Source organism: Desmodus rotundus, chromosome 4 (assembly GCF_022682495.2).
Source record: "Desmodus rotundus isolate HL8 chromosome 4, HLdesRot8A.1, whole genome shotgun sequence".
NCBI classification, from domain to species: domain Eukaryota; kingdom Metazoa; phylum Chordata; class Mammalia; order Chiroptera; family Phyllostomidae; genus Desmodus; species Desmodus rotundus.
This window is the reverse complement of record NC_071390.1, coordinates 37,191,025-37,211,708: the sequence shown is the minus strand read 5'-3', so window position 1 is coordinate 37,211,708 and position 20,684 is coordinate 37,191,025. Positions and strand designations below refer to the sequence as shown.

Here is a 20,684-nt window from a genome sequence, read left to right as displayed (position 1 = left end):
CTTTGTGATGCTACAGTTGTGTGCAGTAGATCTTAGCATGTGCGTCACAGATCAACAGCTGGTTAACAGGCCCATTGGACTGCCTTTCTCAAATCTCAGATGTCTTGAATGAGGCTTTGGCAGGTGCTGGGCCACATTCAGAATTCAATTAAGCCCTGACCCATGTAGCTCAGTTGGTTGGAGTGTCATCCCATAAACTGAAATGTCGTGGGTTCAATTCCAGGTCAGGGCACTTACGAAAGGCAACCCATCAAAGTTTCTCTCTTACATCAGTGGTTCTCTCCCTCTCTCCCCCTGTCTCTAAAATCAATAAGCATGCCCTCAGGTGAGAATTTAAAAAAATTTTCAATTAAATCATACAAAAGTTTACTTAATAAATAGTAATTTAATTTTTGTTAAAGTGAGAGCAGTGTTTTTAGATGGTGAGACTAAGCCTGTTGGTGGAAAATTAAAAATGTCAGACTTATTTTCTGCCCAAATATGAGGCCACCGTGGTTCAGCACATGCATGAGCAAGACAGTGTCCATGGATAAACAGTATGTGGAGATTTCTTTCTAAAATTAAACCCAAACTAGCAAATGAGCTATCATGAGATAGACCCAGAGGTTCAGACTTGCATGACCTGCTGTCCTTACTCTGCTTTTTGTTTAGTCTCCGCAGAGTCTCTCCCTCGTGCCCCAAAGCATGACTAATCTGGGCTCTAATGCCAAAGGGACTTTTCTAAACTCTCAGGGATTGACCAGGAGAGTTCAAAGCCGAAGGGCAAACCTGATGGACTGGTTCAGGGCAACACTGTCCCCAAGTCCAAAGGCTATAAGCCCTTCTTCAGGGTGTCTCCGGGTACCACCCCCCGATCACCCCAAGGCCACGATGTTGCCAGTTCTCACTCCCCGCCAATGGAAACCCCTTTTATTCGGTCTCTCTTAGCCAGAGACCAAGCCCTTTAACCTAGTTTCTGGGCCCAGTGGGAAACCCTATTTCCTCTACACCTGGGCAGTCTTCACACAGTACCCAACTAGTGGGTACTAACTTTAATCTAAATTTGTTTAATTTAAAATTCTGCTCCTCGGTCTCCAGATGCACATTACAGGCGCTCAGTAGTCACACGTGGCCAGTGGCTGGTGTATGAACACAGTGTACGTAACATTTCTATCATCTCAGAATGTTCTGAACAGTCTGAGGCCCTCCTTCCCTCAAATGCCACAATTACCTTTAAAGACAAATTGTGCCCCAAGGAAAATGACCCTTTGAATAGTTAGGCAAAGAAATTTTACTCCTATTAGACTTGCCTCTAAAGGAAGATTTTTGCCTTTCCCATTATGTAACCAAAACCCACCACCACCACCATTACCACCAAAAGCAAAAATAAAATGGAAATCCTCTTCCAAACAGGAATAAAAATAACTACTGAAAGCTATAAAATAGTAATTTCTCCCCAAAGCATGCTAGGGAGAGTTCAGAAATATCAAAAATTGAGATGGATCTCAAGTGAGGCCTCTCGTTACGAGAGATTGTGCCACATGGTTAATTAACATCTGTGAATCTTAGCTTTTCAATCTGTGCGAAGGGTGCTGGTATCCTATTCCTCAAAGATGCTTTCTCCAACTCCCTCAAATACGTCGCTACCTCATCACCATGCTATAGTGTAGTCCTCGCTGGACTACAGAGAAAGGCATGACCTTTGTTTTTGCTGCCTGACAGGCTTTTACCTGCCTTTCACGAAATAGTACTTTGGACATACCAACAGAGCCACCGGAATGTCCCACCGCTCCCATTCAGCCAGAGGGCTCCAAATATAAACATCACGGATGCTGATTGTTACATAAGTGCTTGGTAGATGTGCATTTTCTTCCACGGGTGGACTTTACAGTAATAATGATGTAAAGCAGTTATGATTTGAGTGTGAGAGGGGCCCCCCAAAACAGAATTTACTTATAAAAAATTGTGTATTCTTACATGTTGAAATTTCAGTCACCTTCAAATTACTCTCCATTTGATACAATACACAATCAAAATGTTTTTTCCACTGCTCAGAAAAATTTTTGAATTCACCAATTTTGCTGCCTTTTAGTGCTTCTGCTGGCTTTTGTTTCACCTCTTCCACATCGGCAAAACATTCCCCTTTGAGGACTTTTTTCATCTGGGGAAACAAAAAAAATCACTCAGGGCAAGATCAGGTGAATAGGGAAGGTGGGGCAATGAGGTCCTGCCATTTTTGGTCAAAAACTGCTGAACACTCAGCACAGTGTGGGCAGGTGCACTTGTAAATCACCCACCATGAAGTGGACAAATGCATTGAAAGAGTCTTCAAAAAAAAAAAAATTCACTGAAGCCGAATGCAGCCTCTCACAACAATGCCAGCTGGTGCATTGATACAGATGGGTTCCTAGAACACTCACCTAGTAGGAGAAGCCTGTACTTACCAGGGTCCCACCCTCCTAAAGACAGTTCCAGGGTTTTTGGGGGGTGACCTGCCCTGATATTTACTAAGTTGCAGCTTCTTTATTAAGCATTTTGTATGTATTATCTCAACAATCATAAGAGTGAAGTGGAGGTGTAATGAAATACACCTTCCATAACGTGTTCTTCCCCTTATTTGCAAGACTTCAAATTCCTCAAGGAATTCAGGCCTGTGTGTATTATTACATTCTTTGGATTCCCAGGACCTAGCATTGGGAATTCAAGAACGAATAAAGAAATAACTTCCAGTCTTCCTTATCCACTACACCTGGGCACCCAGCACCTATTTAAACCTGCTTTCCTTAGGCCCTGGTCCTCTTCTTAGCCTATCAGAATTTCAGGCTGAACCTCACCTGGCATTAGGGAACTGCTTCCCAGACTGACATCACTAACGGAGAGGGGATATCCACAGGATTCTAACAGAGGAATGTTAGATCAGGTCACCAAACCCAAGTACTGAATGTCAGATGCCGACGGGCAGGTTTGTTTGGGCACTGGGAGACTCGTTTTGGGCAGTGCACATGACCCTGGAAGACAAGCCTAGAACAAAGGGCTAATTACCAAGGGCTGCGGACAAGCTTTGATTCACTTCAGGGTGTTTTAAGTAGAGCTTCTGATGTGGCTGTCCAGACCCAGTCAAGGCCACCACCAGAGGGCGCTAGAAAGGACATCAGCTGCAGAGATGCGGTTCTCTACAGGATGAGCGTGGCTGTAAAGCTTTTGTAAGGGTGCAGGTCCTCTGGAGCCTCTACTTAGCTTTGTATGGTGGTGACACTGCGAATATATTTTTAAATATGTTTTTCCCTCATTATATAATTCATTTTTAAATAAAATACAATAACGCAAACGAAAGAAAATAAAAACCACCCATAACAGTCCTATTATATTCTCTTTAACATTTTAATACCTGTTCTTAAAGACCAAATAGATAAATACTCATTGTCATTGACACAAGTTTTCAAATATAGGTTTACCTCCTTGTACAAGGCTCAACAGCATTAAAGACAAAGACAGTCTTTAAAATGGGTTACATAATCCTCCTTCAGAATGAAAGCAGGGATTTGAGAGCCTTAGCAAAGGAATGCGAGTTATGGGAAAGTAGCTATGTGGCTACTGCATTAACAATATTCTTGTTGCCATAGTGATAGTAATATCTCAGGAGGAACAAACCAGGAAGTGGAGGGCAGGGCGGCAGGGGATATTCCTTTTATTTCCCTGAATGCCAGATCGAAGAAGAAAATCTTATATAATTTTAAAGGGATATCGTCATCTTAAGCCTGTTAGCACATTTGAACTCCCGAGCGTCTGGCTGTGTGTTAGGGGATCTGTGTTGGCCCTCACCCCAAGAGGTGAAGTGTATAGGTCATGGCAGCATGGAGGGAGGGTGGAGCCCTCAGGTGCATGCTGGACCCCTGCTCTTGACCTGCTGTATCACCAATCACTGATGAGGTCCAGGACGAGTTCCTTTATCTCGTGGCCCACAGCTTTTCTAACAGTGGGAGGAAAGAGATCTCAGTCACCACAGCCCTTCCCCTCTGCCCAGCCACCTTGTCTGACAGCAGTGGAGGAGCCTTGGGCTTCCCTTCTGCAGCAGCGAGTAGGTATAGCACAGTGTCAGAGTAAACGGCATCGCAGTCAGACCGCTCGAGTCCCACGCTGGCCCTGCGGCTCACTTTGTGTACTTTTTAATGCTTCAACACTATCACCCATAAAGTGAGCCCAATAATAATCCCTAAAAATGGGCATAATCATTGTGATGACTGAATGAAATAACCTGTACAAATTGCTTTGCGCAGTGCTTGACCCACAACACATGGGCAAGGGTCATAGCCATGCGTGTGGTAGTTGCTATTGCTTTCATCCAAGGGGGGACCCATCCTTATAAGACACATTCACCTATAAAGCATGACATGTCAAGCAGGCGGCATCACGGCAGCGCTCTAGAGTAGTTCTGGAACTGGTCATAAATGCTGCTTCCCAGAATGTTGCAGTTACGTCGTTCACAGCAGCGTTCGTCAACGTGAGCAGGTCAGCCTTCAGGAAACCATTAATGTGGCATTGTCTGAGACAGTAAGAATGCCAGTAAAGAAATCATAAAAACCAGAAGGTACTTATTTCTCTCTGCTTCACTCTTCCTCCTGCAGTATGTGCTCTGCTCCCTGCAGTGCTGCTCCAGAACTGTTGCTCTAAGAACCTTTCTAAATGGCCCAACTGCATTCTGCTTTGAAATTCTGTAAAGTTCCGTTCTGTTAAGGCAAGACTTGGCAGAGCTCACTTTCTTCATATGCGTTTCAAAAGGGAATTATTCCTTAGCTGTAGAATTTTCACTTCCTCCTGTGAGTGCAAATAGCAGCCAGGGACTACCGAGGCCCTCTGCTGAGGGCCACCGTCCACACTCACTGTCATCAGACTGTGGGTTTGGGTCAGTTCAGATGCACACTGGTCTCCTCCTGAGCGCTGCGGGTTCTTTCATGAGACAATCTTGTTGTTCTTCCTCTGATGGTTTGAAGAACATTCAGGAAGGGTGAAAGGGCACCTAGAGGGAAGAGGTTTGGATGTTGCAGAGCAACAGTTTGCAAAGGAGTGAACTTGGGACACATGCACGGTCATTGACTGTCCTGAATCAAAGCAGGAGCTTCCAAGAAAACAAGTTCAGTTAGCACAGTTGAAAAAATTGAAAAGCTAAGCTGTGATGGAAATTCAGGGATTAGAATCAACTCCAAAGAATGGAGAATGAAGCCACTTGCACAAGTGAAATGAGACTGGACATGAATGGGGAGTCCGACCCTGGTGCTGGACTGAGGGCCCTGACCTTGATTGTGCAGGTGGGAGAGCCATGGCAGGCTCTCCTCCTTTTTTGAGATATAACTGGCTTGCAATATTCTGTCAGTTTGAGGTGTACAACGTGTTGATTTGATATATTCATATATTGCAATTTGATTCCTACAATACTGTCACTTAACACCACTGTCACATCACTCAATTATCTTTTTTTTCAGTGGACAACAGTTAAGATCTAGTCTCTTAGCAACTTGAAATGTATACTGCAGTATTGTCGATAGTAATCACCGTGCTGTGCATTAGATCTCCAAACATGTTTATCTACTAGCTGCAAGTTTGTACCCGGAAACAACCCCCCCAACCCCCCAGCGCCTGGCGACCACCATTCTACTCGCCGCGTTCACAAGTCATCGCAGGTCTGCAGGTGGAGAAGCGGGTTGATGGCAGTCGTGTTTGCGGTGCAGGACAGTGTGCACGTGCGGGAAATGAGGTTTGGCCGCGAGCTGGGCAGACTCCGGTTACACAGGGAAAAGGGCTGCAGACAAGGGAGACACGTGTCTGACTCTGGTGTGATGCTCCCCCCCACCCTCAGAGGTGACTTTTCTGGAGTCCTACGAGTTCCACGGATTCTCAGCAGAAGGGGGAGCACTGCTGTCCTTAGAATAACAATCCAAATGACAACATCCCAGCCAAAGGGCCACCGATTCCCTCACTGCATCACGCTGGGTTGAACATCTCTTTACAGCCAGGAGATAGAGAGGTGGGATATCCCAGGATTTGGGGGTGTACAGAAATTTATGTTCAGTCTGCACTGGCTCCCCAGAGGCATTGAGCGTCCCCCGGTGATGCGACTCTTCAGAGTGGTTGGGCTAGAAGACCCTGAGGTTCCTTTCAGCCCTTGTTACTGAGATCTTGAACTATGAAGTGGAGAAAACACAAAATTCAAGCCAATTTAGGTAATACCTTTCATTTATAACTAGGTACTAGGTACTGTAGTTAGTTTTCTATACATTATTTCATTTATTCTTTGCAGTAATCTTGTGAGGTGTGAGTATGATTTCTATTTTACACTAGGAAGCAAGAAGTTAAACAACTTGTATAAAGCCACACAGCTTTAAGGTGGTAGAGCTTGAGCAAAGAAATAGCAAAGTAAATAATGCAAAATAAAACAATGAAAAGAGTAAAGTGAAATAAACCACATTCGACTGTGCAATTCATACTATGGTAATCGGAGGCAATGTGTACTGAGCTTTGGACTTAATCCAGGGTCATCCCAGGAAAGCCGGAACTGACAGCAGCCTCCCTTGTACCAGCTGGCGATCGTTCTCTGCCTGCGCCAGAACTGCAAAATGAATTAAGGATGCTTTTCAAAAGATCTTAAAGGAGGTTTTCTTACTTACTAAGAAATCTCATTACACATTTAAGAACATTTTAATTGAAAGATTAGCAAACCTAAACAACTGACATATTACCAAGTTCACTCTAAAATATACTACATTCACATTTTCACTATGTTCTATTTATTACCTCTACTATGGTCTACATTTTGCATCCCTAATCATGTTTTAGAATGGACTGTTGATATTTAGAAATTTAATGACCTTATGACAGAAGGGTTTGATAATACATTTTTCTGGTAAGAAAGACAAAGCACTCATCTGTAGAAAGAGCAAGTCTCTGAGTTTGAAAATTAAATCCATTTTCCTATAGCCTCCAAGTCCAAGCCTCACACCAGGTTTTCCCCAGCTGGCCAGAAGCCTTCCATTCCCCTAGGTTTGGATTCAGTTCATTCAGGGTGGGGCCTTGCAATCTGCGTCTCCACCAAGTTCCTCGGCTGCTTCGTCGGGCCTGACTAAAAAGCATTGATTGAGACCATGCTATGTAAATCTTTCTCTATATAAATTGTCCAAAGTTGAGCCATAGAAATCTTGACACTCATTCCGTTGTAACAGTTATCTTTATGTTTATAACCCCTTCATAATATAACCTTGAATTTACATCATATTTAGAGCTTACCGAATACTTTTGCATCAATTGAGACTCACAAGAATAGACATTTTTACAGATGAGCAGACAGATCCTAAAGAATTTGTCTGTCCCAGACCCTACTAAGAGTTCAGTGGAAGAACAGGAGTTTGCATCCAGATCTTCGAACTCGTTTGACTCTGCCTCAGTGCACCACCATCGCTCGGTGGCAGCAGTGCCCGATGGACGCTGAGGGTGGGGTGTTAGCCACTGGGTGGCGGGGGTCTTCAGGGCCCTGGAAGAGCAGCTTCATCTCCTTGGGACAGGGTGCTGCACACAGACAAGGTACTTTGCACCAGACCGCCTTTGTGTGTCTCTACACCATCTTTCTTTGGAAGCTTCAAGGACATCGTTTAAACACTTTGACATGTTTGAAACTTCAACAAGAGTTTAATTTATCCCAAGACCAAGTGAGGGCAGGGTACCTGGAAACCAATAGTTTCACGCTAACTGACATCTCAAAAACCTATAGGAGTGACTTACTTTTTGGAGGGGAAAGAAAAATATTCAATTCAGATATGAATTTAGTTCCAGGTATATCAGAAATGCTGTAGGGGTGTAGAAAACGTATCATTGTAATGCCCCTTACTATTTTTGTTTTTAAGAATTTTTTAGAGTATTTTAAAAGGGGGTAGACATTTTTAATATAACATTTTCAGAAATATTACAAAAAATCTAATATTTGATTATCTCATTTTAAATAAACATTTTAAAACAACTTTTTTGCAAAGTAGAGAAAGTAATTGATTACTTTATATCTGTATCTTTAATATCCCTTTCAGTTTAATTATTATATGTGTCTACTCAGATATTTCTAGCTAGGAGGGGCTTTCTTTGCTGTAACAGATGGCAGGCTACTTTTGAATCATCACCAATAGTGACACCTTTAAAGAAATATGAAAGCCATCAGCTTTTCTTATTTAAAATGACAGAGTTGAACTAGCCACTCTTTTAGATACTGAATATGTTTATCAGCTTTAAGATATGCTGTTTCCTTTTGGTTGGAAATTGCTCAGCAGCATTTTCAGTGGAGAGATTATGCTTCTTGAGAACTGGAGCTAATGTTTGCCCAAATTACATATTCTGTGTGTATTTTTCTCCTATATGACCCACTGGAAAGAGCCAGCACAGCTTCTAGACTCAGATAACTTAGGTTCAGATTCCAGCGCAGACATTTCCAGCCACCTGGCCTGTGGTCCTTTCCAGCTACGCTTTGCTCGCCTCTGAATTTGAGTGGTAGCATCTATCTCCTGACTTTTTGTGGAGCTTAAGTGAGATGATGTATGTCACATAGGATTTGCACGAAGTAAGAGCTTAATAAATGGTATGATTTTTTTATTTTAATTATATCTAGTCTGTTGTGAAATGAAGAACTTAATTGATCTAAATCAGTAAGTTTCAGGGTTTTGGGGGGTGTTTTGTAGCAGAACTCTTTCTCTCTAAAAAGAAACTCTTGCAGAATTTTTGAAAAATTCTTGAAAAAAGACACCATTTCAATCTTCAGTAATCAGAAATTTCTCATTGTTTATGGAATTACGGAAATCTTGAAATGTATACTAAAACTATTTAAAAAGCATATATTGAATACCTATTAAATTGGTCGCTATTAAAAATGAGGAAAGAACAATTGTTGGTGAGGTTTCGGAGAAATTGAAACCCTTATGTTCTGTTTGTAGAAATGAGAAATAGTACAACCACTGTGGAAAAGACTATGAAGGTTACTCAAAAGGCTAAATGTACAATTACCATATGATCTTGCAGTTCCACTTCTGGATGTATATAGAAAAAAATTACTCAAAATAGTGTCTCAGAAAAATAGTTATAAACCCACATCCATGGCAGCATTATTCACAGTAGACAAAAGGTGGAAGCAGCCCAAGTGGCCATTGACAGATGAACAAGGAACCAAAATGGTGTGCATATATACAGTGAAATAGTATTCAACCTTAAAAAGGTAGGAAATTCTGACACATGCTCTAACATGAATAAACCTTGAGGACGTTATTATGCTGAGTGAATTAAGCTATTCACAAGAACACAAACCCCCTGTGATTCCAGCTACAGGAAGTGCCAAGAGGAGTCAAATACGTAGATGGAAAGTAGAATGGCGGTTCTTGCAGCCTGGGGCACACAGGGACAGGGAGTAGTTTAATGAATACAGGGTTTCCGTACTGCAAGGTGAAAAGAGTTCTGGAAGTTGGTTATACATCAATGTGAATGTATTTAACACTTAATTGTTTACTCAAAAATTGTGAAGGTGGAAGTTGTGTATGTATTTTATCACAAACATTTGTTTTCAATTTAAAGCATCTATTAAAAACCACTGGACAAGATATCTCCAAAAGCCAGTGTGTGACATGCAGTGATGCTTAGGTGGAGGAGGAGTTTGTAATTGAGGGACGAGGTCCAAGACCAGTTTCAGTCCCAGTTTCCCTGCCCCCCTGGCGACAGCGGCATTGTGTGTACAGCTAAGGTTGTGTTGGGGGAGAAAAGATGGGGGAGTGGAGGAGAACAGAAATCCACTGCCCTTTATATATTTAAATGGAAGAAAAGTTGGCCGTTTATTACAAGTAAGGTAGGAATGGCCCAGATTGGGCTTTGTGAGAATGCAGAAATGATCTTGCTGTAGTGATTATTTCATAAAGGAACTTGGCTACCCTCTCAGCTGGGTTTTTCAGAAAAAGGGAAGAGGGAAGAAATAGGCAAGCAATTTCACCATTTTCCAGCAGAGGTAGTTGTTTTTTCCAGGTGCTTGTTTTTAAAAGTATGGCACATGTTTCTATCATGTTCTATCATATATATCATGTTATATACATGTAGCATCAGCCACAGCTCTGCCTCTTCTTCCCCTTCCTCTCTGTCACTATTTGCCCAGCCGTGGGGCTTCTGAAGTTTTCACAGACTGAACTGAGCTGAACTGACACTTCTCCAACATCTTTCACATTTATCCTAAGAACTGCCAACTGTAATAATACCCTCTCAGAACTCACCAATTACTTCAGGTCAAATAGGAGAATAGCACAGAAGAACATGAATAAGCAAGTGAGGGTGGAGGAAGAGAGGCTAGAAGTGTAGTGAGAACACAGAACCTCACGTTTGGGGACACAGCGGTGATCCACGTTGTTTTAAGTACTTGATTGGGTTATTGGCCTGGAAATTGGAGAGAATTACACCTGTTGAGTACTTTGATTTTCTTCGGTCAAAATTCTGAATATCCAAGTCATGTTAATGTTTCATACAATATTTTTAGAGCCAATTTGTCTTGATGTTGTTTGGAAAATGTATGTATATATGTGATGTTTTGTCTTTACCACCATCTTCATAAAAAGGGTTGAGAAGTAAATACTAGAGAAGGAAGGGATTGGTTAATCAGATTTATACTTTAAGAATTTTTTAGAGTAAATAATGATTAAATTGAATAGTTTAATGAAAAAGTTAAATAAGTGGCTATTGTGCTGGAGATAATAGTTGTTTTTTTTAATTACAGCTGATGTACAAAATTATATTAGTTTCAGGTGTACAACCCCATGATTAGATATTTATATAACTTACAAAGTAACCACCCTGATAAATCTAGTACCCATCTGACACCATTTATAATTACTACATATTCTTGACCGCTTTCCCTATGCTGCACTTCACATCCCCATGCCCATTCTGTAACTACCAATCTGTGCTTCTAACTCCCTCCGCCTTTTTCACCCACTCTCCCTACCCCCTCCCCATCTGGCAACTTTCGACATATTCTCTATGAGTCTGTTTCTGTTCTGCTTATCTGTTTATTTTGTTTTTTAGATTCCACATATGAAGCGAAATCATCTGCCATTTGTCTTTCTTTGTCTGACTTGAAAATAGTGATTTTTAACTAAACCCAAAGAGCTTAGTAATGTGGAAGGGGCAACATTTGAGAATTGGGAACCCCAGGATCTTGGCCAAGCTTCAAGCTCGGTGACTCCTGGCTATCACTTGACCTCTCTGGTCTCTTCCTTATCTATAAAATAGGTAATTAGACTGAATGAATTCAGAGGTCCTCATCAGTTAAAAAACAAAAACTTCCAAAATGCTAATGTACTACATTACATTGGACATTACATCTTCCATACAAGAAAAAAATATTGCATTAGAGCTAACATACGAACCTTCAAGATATCTCCATACTTAAAAGGTTCCTTAAAAGTTCAAATATGAGGAAAGTTAATGCGTAGGTTAAACCTCTCTGTGGCCATGCTAATGTTGGGAACTGAGACAGAGGTCATGGTCATGGACTGCAAATTAGGTAATAATAACAAAGAATTGCAATCTGTTTTTCACCGTACATTGTACAAATATACACAAAGAAATTTTTAGAAAAGCGTGAAGAAGCAAAAAATCATCTGTAGTCTCCATCAAGAGGTAAATCATTAACATTTGTGTCAATATTCATCTTTATCGCCTTTTAGAATGTATCTATACATATACTTATGTACAAAAAATGAGAGCATGTCTTTAATGTTCTTTTATACCCTACTTTCTCCTTACTTTATCCTGTTTCCTACGTTACTCATCTATAACAGTCTACCTTCAGATGTTGTATCGCTTTGCCTAGTATGGGAACCTGAGAACGGGGTAGTTCTACTTCTTCTCCACCATCCGTGTGCAGTGGGCATCTTACATTTTATTTTGCATATATTATAAGCCCCACAATTTACTGTTAATGTTTTTGCTTTAGGCAATCAATTAGCTTTTATATTTACCTTCACTTTTTATTTCTATATTTCTTTGTATAGACCTCAGTGTCTGTCTTGTATCATATTTCAACTGCCTGGAGAACTTCCTTTAACATTTTTTTGTATTGCAGGCCTGCTACTAATGAATCGTATTAGCTTTTATTTATCTTTAAAAGTTCTCACTTCTCCTTGGTTTTTTTAAAGATATTTTTCCTGAGAATAAAAGTCTTTGAGATCTGTTTGTTTTCAGTATGTAAAGATGTCGCTTTTTTTTTTTTTCAGGATTGCACAATTTCTCATGAGCAGTCTCCTGTAATAACAGTACTGTCTTTTTCTCTACAAGAAATATGTTCTTTTTCCTTTGGCTACCAAGACTTTTTCCTTATCTTTCATTTTGAGCAATTTGGCTGCCGTATTTAGTTGTGAGGTTTGTTTATTGTTTATTTTGATTGTTGTCCTTTGAGCTTCTTGATCATGTGGGTTGATGTACTTCATGCTTCTGAGGTCATTTTTGACCATTATCTCTTCACACATTTCTTGTGCTCCGTTCTCTCTAAATACATGAATTACTGACTGGTTCTACTCCTCATTTTATTCATCTGTCAAGTAGGATAAATGATATTTATTTCACTTCAGTAGATTGTTGTGAAGATAAAATGAAGTTATATAGTGTAAGCCCTTTACAGTACTTTTTAAGTGGTATAGGAATATGAACTATTCCTCTAAGAAGGGACAGAGAGGTATAGAAAAATGTAGGGGTTAGAAATATTCAAGACACCCTTTTGACATCTACATATCCACTGTATAAGAGAGTACGTGACTGAATGAATATATGAGAATACAGGAAGAAAACAAAATTAGAAGCAGAGTTCTTTCTCTCACTAAAATTAGCCTACTTGTGATAAAGGTTAATTCAATCCTGCTCAACCAGGCAAGGGCACATTTTTAAAGGGAGGTATAGCACGTAGGCCTTTACTCTCGCAGGGAAGTGATGAGTTCATGTTATATCTTACTCTGGACTCAGTAAGCCTCCTGTTAGACTGTATTTCCAACAGACCTAACCTGACGCTCCGCCTGCTGTCTCAGGTCTAGAATTCACCCTCGGTGCTGCTTGGGTCATTAAAGTGACACACAGTGCACTCAGACAAAAGAGGCAAGCAAGACAATTAAAGTCATAAGGAAGTTTATCAGAGTTGACCAGCTTTCATTCACATCAAAAAATAGTCCACACCAACGAGGGCCAAAGCACACACAATGTACAACAGAGACTTTTACTTCCTCTTTTCTAACCCGCTGCATATGGTTAAATCTTCATTTATAAGCTAATAGGTCTAGAGCAGGGGCTAGCAAATTACCAACACCAGGCAAAATCAGGCTCACCATCTCTTTTAATAAATAAGGTTTTTTAATATAGAAAATTAGGACTCTATTACCAGTAAGGTTGACTACACATAGATAATCTAGCGTGACTTGACTACCCAACATCACTGCCATGTTCAATGCCAGGGGGAATTGACAGAAAAATCATTCTGGACCCTAAAAAGACTCTGACATGGTGATAGGTCATTGTCTTCTGCAATCAAGACCGTGAGGCCTTGGAAGACCACTGAGCCTTACTGCATGCTGTAAAGATTGATCTCAAGGTGGCTTTTGTCATCTTCTTGATAGCGCACTGCAGCTGCATTTTGCAAAATTCCATTGTTAGGGTCATTTGATGAAAACTCACTTATTTTTACCATCTTTCTTCTTGTGCATAACTATTTTTTTTATAATTATGAGAACCAAAATAGCAATATCATGGCAGTTATGGGGATTTCAAGGTAGAGTGTCTTATTGGTGCTCATCCATGGACTTTGTTCTAGACTCACATGAGTTTCATTGTGTTGCCAGATGCCACCTGAAAGCTGTGCCCCAGTGCTATTCCCCTATCTACTGGGCCGGCATTCAGTGGTGAACTGGTCACATTTGCTTCCTGTGGTTCATAGGCTGGGTTTCTATTGTTGGCATTGGAAAAAGGAAGTGGTTTCTGTCAGGATGCTCTGTATGTGCACTGGTGTCGTAGCAGCAGAGGTGGAGACACTAGGTGATGTTGGAACACTGGTGACCTCAGGTGGAGGTGTGTTGAGGTTCTGCCTAGATGCTGGCATTGCAGGAGCAGAGGTAGAGACACTAGGTGATGTTGGAACACCAGTGATCTTATGTCAGCTGGCTTAATGTTTAATAATATGTTGATTTTGAAATCATTATGCCACCCTGAATGCTTAATACAGCAACAATACATGCCACCATCAAACCGGGCTCTAGTTTTTATGGTTAAAGACACATTCCCCTTCTAAATTATTCCATGTATCTTGTAAGGTTTGTTCCTATGAAAGGTGACTTGGTATCCATTAGTCCCAGGGAATTGATTTGAGCCTAGAGAACAACTACATGTGCCTCGGCCCCAACAAGGTGCCTCGGTACCTTGAGTAGGCACAAGGCAGTGTACAGACTGACCCACCACTCCACTCAATTGTATCTGAGAAACTACAGCATCTGGCCACAGTAGTATGAGGCTTGTGAAGGCTACCCAAGAATGCATGATGGTACCACCCTGTCTCAACGTGGCTCCTTCTTTACATCCTTAGTTACAGGAGTTCTGTTCAGCTAGTCTTTAGGTGGTTCTCGGTGATGGTTGTTCTACAATTTAGTTATAATTCTGAAGTGTCCCTTAAGTAAAGTCATATTGGAACACAACCACTCTAATTTCTGTGCATATTGTGTAGGGCTGCTTTAGTGCTACAGTGGCAGAGCAATGAAGATTGTATGGCCTACAAAGCCAAAAATATTTGCTATCTGCCCCTTCGTCAAGAAAGGTTGACTGTCCCTGGTCTAGAGCAGTGATATGAGTCCCATCCACTCCCCATCCGCATCACCAAAACAAATTTATTTCACTTATGTCTCTTTTTTATTTCATTTAATGAATTTGTATTGATTTATACTTTAGCATCTAAGAATAATGAGATATAGAAAGTTCTTAAGATGGGAGAATGTGTAATGGCTAAAAGCACTTGACTAGAAAAGTTTATAGAAAATATGGGGCAAAAAGAACATGCTGAACAGCACTCCACGAGGATGCAATCAGCCATGTCCAGAATGTAGAAAATTCTGCACAATATATTACCCCGGGGTTGGGTTTTTTTTTTTTTCAATAAATATATGAACATGGAAAAAAGAATGTAGAGTAAAGCACCTATGGACATTAAAAGAGACCCAAGAGACAGTTCAGCCTAGATGTGGGTTGTCCGATTTGAACAACCCAGCTGCGATCATTGGAGACAATGGGAGAGTCAGAACATTGGCAGGGTCTTGCTGTTATGAAGTTATTTGTATTTTGTTAGTTATAATGGCACTGTCATTTTTAAAATATCCTTACCTGTTAGAGATCATTACACCATAGTATTTATGGGTGAAAAAACATGATTCCTAGAATTTTTTCTTCTCTTCTTAAAATCCTTCAGCAAGAGAAAAATATTATCAAGAAAAAAAAATATTAGCAAGGGATTGATCATTATTGGACCACAGTGATGCTTTGTATGTTTTTCTCTGAAACTTTGTGCCTGTTTGAAAATTTTCATTATAAAGTGTTTTTTTAAACCATGAGGTTAAGTGTCAGATTTTAATTTGAATCCTGGTTTGGGGAGTTGCTTCTACATCTGTAAAATGGTCATTATAATTCAGATCGTATGTGACATTGTGAGGATTGTGTGAATTAGATGAGATAGTAAAGAGTTTATCACAGTGCCTAACACACAGGAAATGATTAATGCCTGGTAGCTGTTATTCCGTATCTGTTATCAAAGAACAAAAATATAACCCCTTTTGAGCCTAGTTCATTTATCATGTCACTGACTTTGGGGAACAGCGGCCCTTAAACCCATACTGCTGCCACACAGGAATAAGGCACTGAAATAGAGGATGTTCTCACTATATACACACATGTCCTTGGCAGTCTGAGAACAAGCATCGCACCTATAAAGATGCATAGATGAAGAACTACAGCGTCGAGGTCATGATTGGAATTTCAGATTTCACCACGGTAGTTTTGGGTTTTTAAAAAAAAACGAACAAACCATAGTCAGCATTCTGTGAAATTGCTGACAGATGCCCATGAACACGTTTTAGCCCACCATGCCTGGGAAGCCCTGTAACTGTGCACAGCAGTGACAGATCCCCCGTTTGTGTCACTGCCGTCTCCCTCTGACCTCCTGTGCTCAGGTGAACCCAGGGGAGGCTCGGAGTAACATGAAATGCTTTTTAACTCAGTCTGGGCTGACTTAATCAGCGGCTTCCTGGTCATCCACTCATTATCCAATATGTATTACACAAATCCATGGGAAAACACATTGACTTAAAGGTACAGGATTTTAGAGCCAAAACATAAAATTATCAATCACTTCAAGTAAATAAAACAAAGGAGCTGGGACTCCACCCTACAATGTATCTCTGTTAAAATTCATGCCTTTGGGGGCAGAGAGGAGCTTCTTCTGAAGACAATTACTGTCAGAAATGTTTGGAAGCATACCATTCAACATGTTTTAAAAAATAAGAAAAACTGTAAAGGCTGGGAACACTTCAGGAAACAATGTTTTGGTTGAACTGAAGATACCCAAACTATAAATTTTTTTCTCTTCCTCCACAGAATGACATCACTCCTTTACATGTTGCATCAAAAAGAGGAAATGCCAATATGGTAAAACTACTGCTTGATCGAGGAGCTAAAATCGATGCCAAAACGAGGGTAAGAGTACCATTTACGTACACGCTTGTGCTTACGTTCAGGGAGTAGGGGCACTTTCCCGAATACCTTTGCACTGGCTCAACACCTGCTTTATTTTTGTGATTTGTTATAGTCTCTTGGAAAATGACTGCTAAGTTTCTTCTTCTTAAAATAGGATGAAGACCCATTCTTATAAGTCTTTATTTACGTGTTTAAATAGTGTGTGGCTTTAATTATGGAAGCTAAGGTTCGAGGCCTAGATTTTTAGTTAAATTTTCAAGAATTTAATCCCTACTCGACACTGCAGGCTTAGCGGTTCAGTCAGTTTGAGACTGAAACTGGCATTTATTTAAAACCACACCTGTCTGCCTTTGCGCACTGCTGGTGGGAATGCGAGATGGCCCCGCTGCTAGAGAAAACCGTACTGAGTTTCCGCAGAAAAACTGAAAATAGAATTGCCATATCATCCAGCAATTCCCCTTCTGGGAATATACTCAGTATAATAGTGAGGTAGTTGCCTGGGAACAAGAAAACGGGGGGCGGGGGGTTGCTTCGTGGGTGCAGAGTTTCAGTTTTGCAAGAAGAAAAAGTTCTAGAGATGTTATAAAACAATGTGATTAGAGTTAACGCCACTGAACTAAATACTTAAAAATGGTTAAGAAAGTAAATTTTATGTATTATTGTGTTGTTTTACCATTACAATTTTTAAAGAAAAGCTGTCGAGATCGTTGTTTGGCAGGTTGCTTTTTCAGCGTGGATTGCAAATGAGGAAAGAACTGAGACCAAATCAAGCTTGAACCCCAGAGTCTGGGCTTAGCTAGTTGACGTAGATAGCTATTTAGCCTTCTGCATGTAATTCCTCTCTGCAAGTCAAGAAAATTAATGGCCACCGTGCAGCATTGTCATAAGATCGAGCTAATGTTTGTAAACTGTGCTGGTATAAAGTCAGCCAGAAATGAATCCCCGCCATTGCTAGTATATCTCAGAGTTTCAATTAGTATTAAACTTCTAACCAAGGCATTTTCGTTCAACATTCCGTGCATTTGTTACAAGGTGTAAGCAGGAGCCAGGCTAATAAAAAGGTGGTCTTGCCGTAAACATCCAGCTATCCAAGAAGTTTGGATAGTTTTCCTGTCTTGGGATGGTACCTCCCACTATCCTGTACTTCTTCCTTCAAGAATCCTGATCTGCAAGTTTTCTAAAACTAGCCTGGTAACCTGAACTTGATTCCTGTAACTGCTAAATTGACCACATCATTTATTATTCACTACATTTATTCACTCAACCAGTAAGTGATTATTGAGTGCCCACTTTGGGCCAGCCCTAGAGGGGCAACAGACCAAGACAGGACACTTTTCTGCCCTTCCCAAGCTGCTGGGTAGTTTTGCTCCCGTATTCTAACCCTAAGGTAGCCCGGCCCTAGGTATTTGGCAGGAGACCCAGATTTCTTTTTCCTGGTAACTGTCGAACCTGAAAACCATGTCTGCATTTTAAAAGAAACAAGCTTTCTAAGAAAAGGAGTGCAAGAAGATAAAGGTTGACCTGTAAAGGACTGTCTGACCGGAGAAGTAAATTGAGTAAAGATCTTATTGAACTGTCTTTGCATCACTTAAGAAAAAGTAATTGCCAGTATATAAAGAATGCTAGAAACACTGCTTTAAATACGAGGTGTCTTCTGCTAAGTATAGGCTGTTTAAAGAGGTTGTAAGGCATAAAAGATAGAGATGTCTTGCTTATGCCTCTTGATGATCACGGGCAGCTAACAATTCATTTGTAAATAGGGGGAATCTCAATGAAGAGAAGGGAGGGATAATGCAGCCAAGCAGGAAAGAGAAGCCTGAAAGATATCTCCGGATATCCCTCTGCTGTTTTAGTGGGTGTGTGCATTAGAAATTTGTCTCATTTCTCCCTTCTTGATACAGCCCTCAATCACTTGTCAGTCATTTTGCATCATTTATCAAACACGTGCTATTTGGGGTACAAAGAGAGATGAAAAGGGTACATTCTGGCCCCATCTTTATGGGGCATGTAGTATCATAGGGGAGGGCCAGTATAAAATTATGAAAAAACTCTTCTGGATAAAAGTGTCAGAAGTGAAATAATGAATACTGGCAAATTGATTGTGAAACTTTTTTAAAAGTATATTTTACTGATTATGCTATTACAGTTGTCCCATTTTTTTCTCCCCTTTAACCCCCTCCACCTTGTGCTGTCTCTCCCTCCAGCACTCCCCTCCTTAGTTCATGTCCGTGGGTCATACATATAAGTTCTTTGGCTTCTCCATTTCCCATACTCTTCTTAACCTCCCCCTGTCTATTGTGTACCTACCCAGTTATGCTTTTAAATCCCTGTACCTTTTTCCCCATACTCCCCCTCCCCACTGATTACCCTCCCTATGATCTCCATTTCTGTGATTCTGTTCCTGTTCCAATTGTTTGTTTAGTTTTTGTTTTTGTTGATAGTTGTGAGTTTATTATCCTTTTACTATTCATAGTTTCGATCTTCTTTTTCATGGATGGGTCCCTTTAACGTTTCATATAATGAGGGCTGGGGGACGATCACGAGTGTGAGACTCAGTTTCTGTGCCACGTCGCCATCCTGTTCTGAAAGCCTGTCTTACTTTGAACAAGATCCCTTTCTGCCATCCATTTGGTTTCAACTTGGGTTACCTTTCTCTTGTGCGGTGTGACCCGTGAATGTGAGGGGACTTGGAGAACCTGAGAAAGGCAAAGCCGTCGTTCTTTGGTCATTGTCCTGCCTGGAGTGGAATGCCCATCGGGCACAGACTGAGCTCCTGGCTGACAGTACAGGACAAAGTGCAGCACATACTCAAAGTATGTAAACTATTTTGTGTTTTCCTCATCGAAGCTTCCCTTCTCTCTTGCTGAAATAACCGAATGGTTGGGTGTGTGGGCTTGAAAGGGAAGGAGCCAGCTAAAATGTCAGAAAGCCCTGGGACAAGCCCCAAAAACAGAAAACAAGATGTTTCATAAATATACATTTTTAACAACCCAGTCCAGTAGCTTTTGAGAAAATACTGTTATCTACCCATCCAGCTCCTACAAGGTGCGTGCTCCTGTTGGGGCTGCCTTGCTGCATCAAGAATCACACCTGACACACACCAGTCCCCCTGCAGAGAAGGAGAAGACTCTGGATTCACCTCAGAGGGCAGCTCTCTAAGGGACCTTGTTCCCTGGCTCTGCTCCCTGCAGGGACTGCTGACCTTAGGGAGGGTTCTGTTTCAAAGCAGACCCTTAGGGCATTTCCATTCAAGGAAGTAAACTTCAATGGTGTCGGAGTAATTTAGGTAGGATCTGAGCAAGATCTTACCAGCTGGAAAAGCGGGATGAGAGTGAATTTTATTAGACCCTCGTGCCTGATCTCTGGTCTTAATGTGACCTGCAAGTGATGAAATGGGCAAGTTCACCCTCCTGAGTCTTAGCTTCCTACCCAGTACAGAGATGCTGTCCCCATGATTTCACAAGCTCTTCCTGCTGCTAGGGCACTGGACATTGTATCTCTAAGAATAATTAGTTACTGTAAACATCACAATGATACGTGGTTGGGTGACATGACCAAGACGGAGTAGGAGAACCCAGCCCCTGTCCCCCTGCAAAGATGAGCAGTTAAACAGATATCCAAAAACAAAATCAGCTCTGAGAGAGCTCAGGAGTCTGCTTAAGAAACTGGAGGGACACAGTGGAACCAAAAAAAAAAAAAAAAAAAAAAGCCCTGAAATAACTGCACAGAAAGGGAAGGACAACAGCTTCATTTCGCCTGTATCATCCCACCCCCAGGCTAGCACTCCCCACCTAGAAGGAGTTCCCTCACCAGGAAGATGAAAGCAGGTGAGCGGCCAGCTTCCCCAGCCTGCAGGGTGTGGGAATGATATGGGTCCTCCCAAAGGACCCGTTTCAGCTTCACCCCAGCACAGACCAGCAAAGCCAAGATCA

The 20,684-nt window shown here is 41.2% G+C and overlaps 1 protein-coding gene across 4 annotated transcripts in view; it reads left to right on the top strand.

Annotated features, from left to right (window-relative positions):
- The window catches only part of ANK3 (ankyrin 3), a 616,244-nt gene that overhangs the window by 423,725 nt on the left and 171,835 nt on the right, over positions 1-20,684 (top strand). For all 4 annotated transcript variants that reach the window (XM_053922530.2, XM_045195999.3, XM_045196000.3 and 1 more), the window contains one exon: positions 16,654-16,752. In XM_053922530.2, the coding sequence (XP_053778505.1) occupies positions 16,654-16,752 (99 nt within the window). The remainder of the gene's footprint in view (positions 1-16,653; positions 16,753-20,684) is intronic.